The 14,145-nt window shown below is 49.0% G+C and overlaps 1 protein-coding gene across 1 annotated transcript in view; it reads right to left on the reverse strand.

Moving 5' to 3' along the window:
* Nucleotides 1-7,629: 7,629 nt before the first annotated feature.
* The window catches only part of LOC143281361 (uncharacterized), a 14,294-nt gene continuing 7,778 nt past the window's right edge, over nt 7,630-14,145 (reverse strand). The window contains exons 5-7 of the mRNA XM_076586565.1: nt 13,853-13,997; nt 12,998-13,149; nt 7,630-7,984 (exon numbers count right to left, since the gene is read on the reverse strand). Of these exons, the coding sequence (XP_076442680.1) occupies nt 7,700-7,984; nt 12,998-13,149; nt 13,853-13,997 (582 nt within the window). The 3' untranslated portion in view covers nt 7,630-7,699. The remainder of the gene's footprint in view (nt 7,985-12,997; nt 13,150-13,852; nt 13,998-14,145) is intronic.

Below are 14,145 nucleotides of genomic sequence, written 5' to 3' on the forward strand. Positions count from 1 at the left end.
TCTGATAGCCTTCTTCACTGGATCAGAAGTGTTAACCCCAACCCACTCTGATAGCCTTCTTCACTGGATCAGAAGTGTTAACCCCAACCCACTCTGATAGCCTTCTTCACTGGATCAGAAGTGTTAACCCCAACCCACTCTGATAGCCTTCTTCACTGGATCAGAAGTGTAACCCCCAACCCACTCTGATAGCCTTCTTCACTGGATCAGAAGTGTTAACCCCCAACCCACTCTGATAGCCTTCTTCACTGGATCAGAAGTGTTAACCCCCAACCCACTCTGATAGCTTCTTCACTGGATCAGAAGTGTAACCCCCAACCCACTCTGATAGCCTTCTTCACATTCTTACCTATCAATCTTTGCATAACGTTCTTCTTTCTTTGTGCCATTTGATACATCTGACGTTTTGTGCCATTTGATACATCTGACGTTTTGTGCCATTTGATACATCTGACGTTCCTATTGACGGAAAGAAGAGCATCACTGCTCACAAAGAAAGGACCACAAGTGCCAGTCAAACAGAAAACAGAAACTGCCACACAAAGGCAACCAACTGACAAAACCGAAACACACACACACACCACCCTTTCCCTCACAAAAGGTAAGGTCACGTGGACCTGTGCTATAAATAAACCTGTGCTGATTGGTCAGGTCCTGGCTGTCTTCCAAACATGGCGTCACCAGGCGGAAGGGGAAGGACGGCTGCACTTTACGAAGCACCGAGAGGGCGCCACTGTCGCACAGCTCAAAGGAGTAGCCTCCCTTCCTTTTTGGGTAGTCCTTGTCAATTGTACCTGGATCATGATCAGGGATGTTTCTCTTGCCAATATCGTGTTTTTTTTCTTCCAGTGCATTATAATCCGCCGAAAATAACGATGATAAATGTATTATGGACCTTGTATCTGGATCATATGTGATGATTCTCTTGTATCAATTGTATCAGGATCACATGTGATGATTCTCTTGTATCGATTTTATCTGGATCATATGTGATGATTCTCTTGTATCAATTGTATCTGGATCATATGTGATGATTCTCTTGTATCAATTGTATCAGGATCACATGTGATGATTCTCTTGTATCGATTTTATCTGGATCATATGTGATGATTCTCTTGTATCAATTGTATCATGATCACATGTGATGATTCTCTTGTATCGATTTTATCTGGATCATATGTGATGATTCCCTTGTGTCGATTGTATCTGGATCATATGTGACATGTACAGTGTGAGAATATATCTCAGAGCTGTATGTCACATGTACAGTGTAAACATACATCTCAGAGCTGTCTGTGACATGTACAGTGTGAACATAGTTATATCTCAGGGCTGTCTGTGACATGTACAGTGTGAACATAGTTATATCTCAGGGCTGTCTGTGACATGTACAGTGTGAACATAATTATATCTCAGGGCTGTCTGTGACATGTACAGTGTGAACATAATTATATCTCAGGGCTGTATGTCACATGTACAGTGTAAACATAATTATATCTCAGGGCTGTCTGTGACATGTACAGTGTGAACATAATTATATCTCAGGGCTGTCTGTGACATGTACAGTGTGAACATAATTATATCTCAGGGCTGTCTGTGACATGTACAGTGTGAACATAATTATATCTCAGGGCTGTCTGTGACATGTACAGTGTGAACATAATTATATCTCAGAGCTGTCTGTGACATGTACAGTGTGAACATAATTATATCTCAGAGCTGTCTGTGACATTTACAGTGTGAACATAATTATATCTCAGAGCTGTCTGTGACATGTACAGTGTGAACATAATTATATCTCAGGGCTGTCTGTGACATGTACAGTGTGAACATAATTATATCTCAGAGCTGTCTGTGACATGTACAGTGTGAACATAATTATATCTCAGAGCTGTCTGTGACATGTACAGTGTGAACATTATATCTCAGGGCTGTCTGTGACATGTACAGTGTGAACATAATTATATCTCAGGGCTGTCTGTGACATGTACAGTGTGAACATAATTATATCTCAGGGCTGTCTGTGACATGTACAGTGTGAACATAATTATATCTCAGGCCTGTCTGTGACATGTACAGTGTGAACATAATTATATCTCAGGCCTGTCTGTGACATGTACAGTGTGAACATAATTATATCTCAGGGCTGTCTGTGACATGTACAGTGTGAACATAATTATATCTCAGGGCTGTCTGTGACATGTACAGTGTGAACATAATTATATCTCAGGGCTGTCTGTGACATGTACAGTGTGAACATAATTATATCTCAGGGCTGTCTGTGACATGTACAGTGTGAACATAATTATATCTCAGGGCTGTCTGTGACATGTACAGTGTGAACATAATTATATCTCAGGGCTGTCTGTGACAGTGGTCCGTGTTCTGTGCTGTGCACTCACCGAAGAACACTCTTACCTCCGGTCTGAACAATCAGCAGTCGGAAATCTTCCATCACGGCGGCCTTGCCTGCAGTGTAATTCACTGGCACAGCACGGAGTTCAATACGGCTTCTGTCACATACGTCTCACTACAGCTTCTGTCCGTTGACCTGTACACTACACATACATATGACTACACCTTCTGTCCGTTGACCTGAACACTACACATATACATCTCAGCAACACTTCTGTCGGCACGAACCGCCAACAGCAGCAGCTTATCTGCTGACCCTTCCTACCTTTGACCTCTGCCTGCGTCATGGCCTTCGCCTTTTATCTGTGTCACGTGGATCTTTTTCTTTTCATTATGGTGTAATAGTCGTGATAAAAAGTGAAAATTAACCCAGTTCTGTATTAAAAAAAAAAGGAAACAAAAAGAAGAGGGATCAAAGTAAGAGCAGCAGCAGCAGCCACTTAAGAAGAAGAAGAAGAAAGAAGAAGAAGAAGAAGAAGAAGAAGAAGAAGAAGAAGAAGAAGAAGAAGAAGAAGAAGAAGAAGAAGAAGAAGAAGAAGAAGAAGAAGAAGAAGAAGAAGAAGAAGAAAGAAGAAGAAGAAGAAGAAGAAGAAGAAGAAGAAGAAGAAAGAAGAAGAAGAAAGAAGAAGAAGAAGAAAGAAGAAGAAGAAGAGAAAGAAGAAGAAGAAGAAGAAGAAGAAGAAGAAGAAGAAGAAGAAGAAGAAGAAGAAAGAAGAAGAAGAAGAAGAAAGAAGAAGAAGAAGAAAGAAGAAGAAGAAGAAGAAGAAGAAGAAGAAGAAGAAGAAGAAGAAGAAGAAGAAGAAGAAGAAGAAGAAGAAAGAAGAAGAAGAAGAAAGAAGAAGAAGAAGAGAAAGAAGAAGAAGAAGAAGAAGAAGAAGAAGAAGAAGAAGAAGAAGAAGAAGAAGAAGAAGAAGAAGAAGAAGAAGAAGAAGAAGAAGAAGAAGAAGAAGAAGAAAGAAGAAGAAGAAGAAGAAGAAGAAGAAGAAGAAGAAGAAGAAGAAGAAGAAGAAGAAGAAGAAGAAGAAGAAGAAGAAGAAGAAGAAGAAGAAAGAAGAAGAAGAAGAAGAAGAAGAAGAAGAAGAAGAAGAAGAAGAAGAAGAAAGAAGAAGAAGAAGAAGAAGAAGAAGAAGAAGAAGAAGAAGAAGAAAGAAGAAGAAGAAGAAGAAAGAAGAAGAAGAAGAAAGAAGAAGAAGAAGAAGAAGAAGAAGAAGAAGAAGAAGAAGAAGAAGAAGAAGAAGAAAGAAGAAGAAGAAGAAGAAGAAGAAGAAGAAGAAGAAGAAGAAGAAGAAGAAGAAGAAAGAAGAAGAAGAAGAAGAAGAAAGAAGAAGAAGAAGAAAGAAGAAGAAGAAGAGAAAGAAGAAGAAGAAGAAGAAGAAGAAGAAGAAGAAGAAGAAGAAGAAGAAGAAGAAGAAGAAGAAGAAGAAGAAGAAGAAGAAGAAGAAGAAGAAGAAGAAGAAGAAGAAGAAGAAGAAGAAGAAGAAGAAGAAGAAGAAGAAGAAGAAGAAGAAGAAGAAGAAGAAGAAGAAGAAGAAGAAGAAGAAGAAGAAGAAGAAGAAGAAGAAGAAGAAGAAGAAGAAGAAGAAGAAGAAGAAGAAGAAGAAGAAGAAGAAGAAGAAGAAAGAAGAAGAAGAAGAAGAAGAAGAAGAAGAAGAAGAAGAAGAAGAAGAAGAAGAAGAAAGAAGAAGAAGAAGAAGAAGAAGAAGAAGAAGAAAGAAGAAGAAGAAGAAGAAGAAGAAGAAGAAGAAGAAGAAGAAGAAGAAGAAGAAGAAGAAGAAGAAGAAGAAGAAGAAGAAGAAGAAGAAGAAGAAGAAGAAGAAGAAGAAGAAGAAGAAGAAGAAGAAGAAGAAGAAGAAGAAGAAGAAGAAGAAGAAGAAGAAGAAGAAGAAGAAGAAGAAGAAGAAGAAGAAGAAGAAGAAGAAGAAGAAGAAGAAGAAGAAGAAGAAGAAGAAGAAGAAGAAGAAGAAGAAGAAGAAGAAGAAGAAGAAGAAGAAGAAGAAGAAGAAGAAGAAGAAGAAGAAGAAGAAGAAGAAGAAGAAGAAGAAGAAGAAGAAGAAGAAGAAGAAGAAGAAGAAGAAGAAGAAGAAGAAGAAGAAGAAGAAGAAGAAGAAGAAGAAGAAGAAGAAGAAGAAGAAGAAGAAAGAAGAAGAAGAAAGAAGAAGAAGAAGAAGAAGAAAGAAGAAGAAGAAGAAGAAGAAGAAGAAGAAGAAGAAGAAGAAGAAGAAGAAGAAGAAAGAAGAAGAAGAAGAAGAAGAAGAAGAAGAAGAGAAAGAAGAAGCAGACAACGCTTGTAGTTGCGACGGAGGAACCAAGGTGTTTTGTTTTACTTCAGAAATACAAGCAAACAATAATATTTTGAAGTGCTGAATATGGCGTGGGCATAATTTATCATGATTAGTTTTGGAATGAGTTTGCTTCTGGAAGATGATGTATAGCTGCTGAGGGTGGTGGACACTGGTCAGTTGGTCAGTGTGTCTTTGAAATGAACACCTTGATCGCTGGATTTCACTAAACTATCACTGTGGTATCAGTTTGAACAGCAGATATTTTGTTTCTTTTTGATGTCGTAACAGATATTGCTGATTAAACGTAATGTAATCCCAAAGGAAGAAATCCCAATGAAGAATGCTGATCTCCTGCCCGGCCATTTCAATCTGATCTCCTGCCCGGTCATTTCAATCTGACCTGCCCGGTCATTTCAATCTGATCTCCTTACCGGTCATTTCAATCTGATCTCCTTACCGGTCATTTCAATCTGACCTGCCCGGTCATTTCAATCTGATCTCCTTACCGGTCATTTCAATCTGACCTGCCCGGTCATTTCAATCTGACCTGCCCGGTCATTTCAATCTGATCTCCTTACCGCTCATTTCAATCTGATCTCCTGCCCGGTCATTTCAATCTGATCTCCTGCCCGGTCATTTCAATCTGATCTCCTTACCGGTCATTTCAATCTGACCTGCCCGGTCATTTCAATCTGATCTCCTTACCGGTCATTTCAATCTGATCTCCTGATCTCCCGCTGGTCATTTCAATCTGATCTCCTGATCTCCTGCCTCATTTCAATCTGATCTCCTGATCTCCTGCCTCATTTCAATCTGATCTCCTGATCTCCTGCCAGGTCATTTCAATCTGATCTCCTGCCTCATTTCAATCTGATCTCCTGCCTCATTTCAATCTGATCTCCTTACCGGTCATTTCAATCTGATCTCCTGATCTCCTGCCCGGTCATTTCAATCTGATCTCCCGCTGGTCATTTGAATCTGATCTCCGTGAGGTGACAATACTTACCAGGCCACATTCATTCTTATGGCGATACTGCCAGAGCCACGCTGAAGGAATACTGACAATGGCAATGCAGTCATCCTGCCAGAGCCACGCTGAAGGAATACTGACAATGGCAATGCAGTCATCCTGCTAGAGCCATGCAGCCTTACGTCACGACCCTCACTGCTGTTTCCACTACAGCCATGCTGAAGGACGGTGATGTCACGTGATGGTTCCAGAGCCACACAGATTGACAATGATGTCAGTGATCACAGTTGGAGGCCCCGTTTCGGCCTGACGTGTCCTTGAGAAAAACACGTTACTGCCATTTTACTCCTCGGTGTGAGGGACCTTGACCGGATGGGGAGGGTTCAAACAGCGGAAAGAGAGGACTGGGCCCAGTGGATGTGACTTCACTGCCTTCCTCTGCTGAACCCTAGACACAGTGGATGACTTCACTGCTTTCCTGTGCTGAACCCTAGACACAGTGGATGTGACTTCACTGCTTTCCTCTGCTGAACCCTAGACACAGTGGATGACTTCACTGCTTTCCTGTGCTGAACCCTAGACACAGTGGATGTGACTTCACTGCTTTCCTATGCTGAACCCTAGACACAGTGGATGACTTCACTGCTTTCCTCTGCTGAACCCTAGACACAGTGGATGACTTCACTGCTTTCCTGTGCTGAACCCTAGACACAGTGGATGTGACTTCACTGCTTTCCTCTGCTGAACCCTAGACACAGTGGATGACTTCACTGCTTTCCTCTGCTGAACCCTAGACACAGTGGATGACTTCACTGCTTTCCTGTGCTGAACCCTAGACACAGTGGATGTGACTTCACTGCTTTCCTATGCTGAACCCTAGACACAGTGGATGTGACTTCACTGCTTTCCTCTGCTGAACCCTAGACACAGTGGATGTGACTTCACTGCTTTCCTCTGCTGAACCCTAGACACAGTGGATGTGACTTCACTGCCTTCCTGTGCTGAACCCTAGACACAGTGGATGTGACTTCACTGCCTTCCTATGCCGAACCCTAGAGACAGTGGATGTGACTTCACTGTCTCCATATGGCGAACCCTAGACACAGTGGATGTGACTTCACTGTCTCCATATGGCGAACCCTAGACACAGTGGATGTGACTTCACTGTCTCCATATGGCGAACCCTAGACACAGTGGATGTGACTTCACTGTCTCCATATGGCGAACCCTAGACACAGTGGATGTGACTTCACTGTCTCCATTTGGCGAACCCTAGACACAGTGGATGTGACTTCACTGTCTCCATATGGCGAACCCTAGACACAGTGGATGTGACTTCACTGTCTCCATATGGCGAACCCTAGACACAGTGGATGTGACTTCACTGTCTCCATATGGCGAACCCTAGACACAGTGGATGTGACTTCACTGTCTCCATATGGCGAACCCTAGACACAGTGGATGTGACTTCACTGTCTCCATATGGCGAACCCTAGACACAGTGGATGTGACTTCACTGTCTCCATATGGCGAACCCTAGACACAGTGGATGTGACTTCACTGTCTCCATATGGCGAACCCTAGACACAGTGGATGTGACTTCACTGTCTCCATATGGCGAACCCTAGACACAGTGGATGTGACTTCACTGCCCGAATGGCCGTAAAGGCTACGTTACCATGGCCACCATCTGTGTGCTTGGGAGCGGTGCACATCCACTGTACTCACTGTTTACCTACGCCTGTCATGTGCAGCATAGAAGCTGAACACACACACACACACACACACACACACACACACAGCACACAAAACACACACACACACACACACACACACACACACACACACACACACACATACACACACACACACGCTACACACCACAATTGAATTCCTCGTATTGCAGACGAAACATGCATTTGGTATTGTGTATTGTGTGTTGTGTATTGTGTGAGGGGAAAGTGAAGGTACACAGTATGGCCCAGACTGGTCTGTGCAGCCACAGAGGACGGTAGAGATCTGCTGCCTTTCCTCAGGGGTCCTTCCAGATCAGAGCGCCGCTGAAGGCTGTGGAGGAGGCGTTGAAGACACTGTGTCCGTGGCCTGTCTTGAGCCACACCCTGTCGCCCTGCTGGAGATGCAGCACGGCGTGCACAGACCCCGACGTGAAGTTGCTGGCCCCGAAAGCCTGCACGAAGTCCACGGCCCGCTCGTTCCACATCAGGTACATCTGGGCGTAGTCTCCCTTTGTCCCGGCCGCCAGAGAGGCCAGGAAGAGGTAGGTGGCCGTGTAGGGGGCGCTGAAGCTGCCGTTGGCCTTCAGAACATTGTTTTCATTCAGAACACCTATTACAACAAGAAGCAACAAGAAGCTTACATTGTGTCTAAGCATGTGGTCAAATGTTTTTCTTTTGGTTTAAACACATATTCATTCAGAAAACATATCAAAAACAACAACAACAGCAACAACAACAAAACAAAACCAAACCCGGCAGAGCAACAAGAAGCTCATATCATGCCCAAGAATGTGATGGAATGTTTTTCGTTTGGTTTAAACCAATTTTCATTCAGAAAAAACCCATGTCAAAACATGCACTAAAACAAAGCAGAAGAACAATAACGAGGTACCAAACTTATGTTGTGCTCGGCATTACTTGGCCACGCTCCCCCCCCCCCCCCCGACCCCCCCACACATTACCGAAATAACACTACATGATCAAAGTGAGAGAGCTGTATCCTCAATGGTTTCTCCTCTGCAATGGGAATTCATTTACAGCTGAGTCTTTTGTGAAGGACCATGACTCTCGCTCTTAGGAGGCAAAACAGCACTTGCTCTTTGTTCTGCAGCCTTGGGGGCTACTTGGCCTTTGGGGACCACCCCGACGCTGACTGTTCTGACGTCTTCTGGGCTGAGAGAGTGGGGGTGTAACTTGGGCAAGACACTCTCCACTGTGATCAAATTGTAGCTCAGACAATCGGGACAACGGCTTCCTCCTCTGTTGTTCTGATGGTCATTGTCTGACAGGACACAGTACCACACAATGGACAGGTCAGCAGACAAGTGACTTGGCTGGTCACACCCCACCTGGTCACACCCTGTCTGGTCACACCCCACCTGGTCACACCCCATCTGGTCACACCCCATCTGGTCACACCCCACCTGGTCACACCCCACCTGGTCACACCCCACCTGGTCACACCCCACCTGGTCACACCCTGTCTGGTCACACCCTGTCTGGTCACACCCCACCTGGTCACACCCTGTCTGGTCACACCCTGTCTGGTCACACCCCACCTGGTCACACCCCACCTGGTCACACCCCACCTGGTCACACCCTGTCTGGTCACACCCCACCTGGTCACACCCTGTCTGGTCACACCCTGTCTGGTCACACCCCACCTGGTCACACCCCACCTGGTCACACCCTGTCTGGTCACACCCCACCTGGTCACACCCCACCTGGTCACACCCTGTCTGGTCACACCCCACCTGGTCACACCCTGTCTGGTCACACCCTGTCTGGTCACACCCCACCTGGTCACACCCCACCTGGTCACACCCCACCTGGTCACACCCTGTCTGGTCACACCCCACCTGGTCACACCCCACCTGGTCACACCCTGTCTGGTCACACCCCACCTGGTCACACCCCACCTGGTCACACCCCACCTGGTCACACCCCACCTGGTCACACCCTGTCTGGTCACACCCTGTCTGGTCACACCCCACCTGGTCACACCCTGTCTGGTCACACCCCACCTGGTCACACCCCACCTGGTCACACCCCACCTGGTCACACCCCACCTGGTCACACCCTGTCTGGTCACACCCCACCTGGTCACACCCTGTCTGGTCACACCCTGTCTGGTCACACCCCACCTGGTCACACCCTGTCTGGTCACACCCTGTCTGGTCACACCCCACCTGGTCACACCCCACCTGGTCACACCCTGTCTGGTCACACCCCACCTGGTCACACCCCACCTGGTCACACCCTACCTGGTCACACCCTCTCTGGTCACACCCTGTCTGGTCACACCCCACCTGGTCACACCCCACCTGGTCACACCCCACCTGGTCACACCCTGTCTGGTCACACCCTGTCTGGTCACACCCCACCTGGTCACACCCTGTCTGGTCACACCCCACCTGGTCACACCCCACCTGGTCACACCCCACCTGGTCACACCCTGTCTGGTCACACCCCACCTGGTCACACCCCACCTGGTCACACCCTGTCTGGTCACACCCCCACCTGGTCACACCCCACCTGGTCACACCCCACCTAGTCACACCCTGTCTGGTCACACCCTGCCTGGTCACACCCCACCTGGTCACACCCTGTCTGGTCACACCCCAACTGGTCACACCCCACCTGGTCACACCCTACCTGGTCACACCCACTTGGTCACACCCACTTGGTCACACCCTATCTGGTCACACCCTACCTGGTCACACCCTGTCTGGTCACACCCTGTCTGTCACACCCTGTCTGGTCACACCCTGTCTGGTCACACCCCACCTGGTCACACCCCACCTGGTCACACCCCACCTGGTCACACCCTGTCTGGTCACACCCCACCTGGTCACACCCCCACCTGGTCACACCCCACCTGGTCACACCCCCACCTGGTCACACCCCACCTGGTCACACCCCACCTGGTCACACCCCCACCTGGTCACACCCTGTCTGGTCACACCCTGTCTGGTCACACCCTGTCTGGTCACACCCCACCTGGTCACACCCTGTCTGGTCACACCCCACCTGGTCACACCCTGTCTGGTCACACCCCATCTGGTCACACCCTGTCTGGTCACACCCCACCTGGTCACACCCTGTCTGGTCACACCCCACCTGGTCACACCCCACCTGGTCACACCCTGTCTGGTCACACCCTGTCTGGTCACACCCCACCTGGTCACACCCTGTCTGGTCACACCCTGTCTGGTCACACCCCACCTGGTCACACCCTGTCTGGTCACACCCCACCTGGTCACACCCTGTCTGGTCACACCCCACCTGGTCACACCCTGTCTGGTCACACCCCACCTGGTCACACCCTGTCTGGTCACACCCCACCTGGTCACACCCTGTCTGGTCACACCCCACCTGGTCACACCCCCACCTGGTCACACCCCACCTGGTCACACCCTATCTGGTTACACCCCACCTGGTCACACCCTGTCTGGTCACACCCTGTCTGGTCACACCCCCACCTGGTCACACCCCACCTGGTCACACCCTGTCTGGTCACACCCCACCTGGTCACACCCTATCTGGTCACACCCCACCTGGTCACACCCCACCTGGTCACACCCTGTCTGGTCACACCCTGTCTGGTCACACCCCACCTGGTCACACCCCACCTGGTCACACCCTGTCTGGTCACACCCCACCTGGTCACACCCTGTCTGGTCACACCCTGTCTGGTCACACCCCAACTGGTCACACCCCACCTGGTCACACCCTACCTGGTCACACCCACTTGGTCACACCCTATCTGGTCACACCCCACCTGGTCACACCCTACCTGGTCACACCCTACCTGCTCACACCCCTCCAGGTCATACTCTGTCTGGTCACACCCTACCTGGTCACGCCCTGTCTTGTCACACCTTCAGCAGACAAGTGATCTACCTGGTCACACCTTCAGCAGACAAGTGATCTACCTGGTCACACCTTCAGCAGACAAGTGACCTACCTGGTCACACCCTACCTGGTCACACCCTACCTGGTCACACCCTCAACAGACAGGTGACCTACCTGGTCACACCCTCATCAGACAGGTGACCTACCTGGTCACACCCTACCTGGTCACACCCTCAACAGACAGGTGACCTACCTGGTCACACCCTACCTGGTCACACCCTACCTGGTCACACCCTCAACAGACAGGTGACCTACCTGGTCACACCCTACCTGGTCACACCCTCAACAGACAGGTGACCTACCTGATCACACCCTCAACAGACACGTGACCTACCTGGTCACACCCTACCTGGTCACACCCTCAACAGACAGGTGACCTACCTGGTCACACCCTACCTGGTCACACCCTCAACAGACAGGTGACCTACCTGGTCACACCTTCAACAGACAGGTGACCTACCTGGTCACACCCTACCTGGTCACACCCTCAACAGACAGGTGACCTACCTGGTCACACCCTCAACAGACACGTGACCTACCTGGTCACACCCTCAACAGACAGGTGACCTACCTGGTCACACCCTACCTGGTCACACCCTCAACAGACAGGTGACCTACCTGGTCACACCCTCAACAGACAGGTGACCTACCTGGTCACACCCTACCTGGTCACACCCTCAACAGACAGGTGACCTACCTGGTCACACCCTCAACAGACAGGTGACTTACCTGATCACACCCTCAACAGACATGTGACCTACCTGGTCACACCCTACCTGGTCACACCCTCAACAGACAGGTGACCTACCTGGTCACACCTTCAACAGACAGGTGACCTACCTGGTCACACCCTACCTGGTCACACCCTCAACAGACAGGTGACCTACCTGATCACACCCTCAACAGACACGTGACCTACCTGGTCACACCCTACCTGGTCACACCCTCAACAGACAGGTGACCTACCTGATCACACCCTCAACAGACAGGTGACCTACCTGGTCACACCCTACCTGGTCACACCCTCAACAGACAGGTGACCTACCTGGTCACACCTTCAACAGACAGGTGACCTACCTGGTCACACCCTACCTGGTCACACCCTCAACAGACAGGTGACCTACCTGGTCACACCCTCAACAGACAGGTGACCTACCTGGTCACACCCTACCTGGTCACACCCTCAACAGACAGGTGACCTACCTGGTCACACCCTACCTGGTCACACCCTCAACAGACAGGTGACCTACCTGGTCACACCCTCAACAGACAGGTGACCTACCTGGTCACACCCTCAACAGACAGGTGACCTACCTGGTCACACCCTACCTGGTCACACCCTCAACAGACAGGTGACCTACCTGGTCACACCCTCAACAGACAGGTGACCTACCTGGTCACACCCTACCTGGTCACACCCTCAACAGACAGGTGACCTACCTGGTCACACCCTCAACAGACAGGTGACTTACCTGATCACACCCTCAACAGACATGTGACCTACCTGGTCACACCCTACCTGGTCACACCCTCAACAGACAGGTGACCTACCTGGTCACACCCTCAACAGACAGGTGACCTACCTGGTCACACCCTCAACAGACAGGTGACCTACCTGGTCACACCCTCAACAGACAGGTGACCTACCTGGTCACACCCTCAACAGACAGGTGACCTACCTTATCAAAGCCATGTCCCCTGTTGTCCACCTCCTCTCTCAGCAGCACAGGGCTGTCAGGTGGGGGTGTGGTGTCGTCAGGCCCCATGGTGTTCCTGCTGCTGTTGTGCTTGGTCATCCTGACGTGGAAGCTGACGTCACTGTTGTCCTGACCTAGCAGGACATGTGACGTCACTGTAATTAACGTTGTTTGGTCATCGTGTGTGTATATATATGTATGTGTTTTGAGAGGGAGGGAGGGTAGTGAGTGAGTGAGTGAGTGAGTGAGTGTGTGTGTGTGTGTGTGTGTGTGTGTGTGTGTGTGTGTGTGTGTGTGTGTGTGTGTGTGTGTGCGTTCGTGCGCAAGCGCTGCCTCATACCAGCAATTGTTTCTTTTATATGCAATATGACGTCACATGTACATAGAATGCAAAATCAGTGACAGCCATGTACAGATACGTTCAAAAGTAAATAGTAAACCTTAAGTCTGGAACACTTGGTCTTGCACGCACTTCCATGCTCTCAGTAGATCATGACATTCAGCACAGGGCCAGTCGGCCATTGCATCCCTCTGTAGTGTTCTGTGGTCACAGCGGATTTCTCTGTGGGAAATTCCAGCTGTTCTCTCCATCAAAGTGAACTTTGTGGCTGCAACTACCAGCTCTCAGGGTCTGGAAGAGGGTGGGAGAGGGGGCTGGGGGCAAAACTCCAAGTCCACACGGGAATCGAACCTGAAGACACCGGCCTCCTTGTCGGACAGAGAACCACTGGGCCACTGCTCCACTTTGTTGAGGACAAAGAGACAAAGAGAGCAGGTGAGGAGAGGGACGAGGGAGGGCGTGGAGAAGAGAGAGGTGATGGAAAAACACCAACTCACGGGAAGAGATGGCCTTCACCAGGTTCTCCACCATCGTCACCTTGTGCGTCAGGTGCCCGTGGTCCTGGTGCTGACCCCCCGCCTGGTAGCATGCCACCTGGGAGGCGTTCACCAGCTTCTCCAGGTCATCCACACGGGCAATCACCTGTCGGCAGTCACTGGAGTGATCACTGCCTTGTTCCTTGGGACAATCACCGCTTCTCTGCTGCTACTACTACTGCTACTACTACTGCTACTACTACCTATTAAAAAAAAGAAAAGAAATAATAATGATAAAACTGCTGCTGCTACTG

This window comes from Babylonia areolata, chromosome 4 (genome assembly GCF_041734735.1).
Source record: "Babylonia areolata isolate BAREFJ2019XMU chromosome 4, ASM4173473v1, whole genome shotgun sequence".
NCBI lineage: Eukaryota > Metazoa > Mollusca > Gastropoda > Neogastropoda > Buccinidae > Babylonia > Babylonia areolata.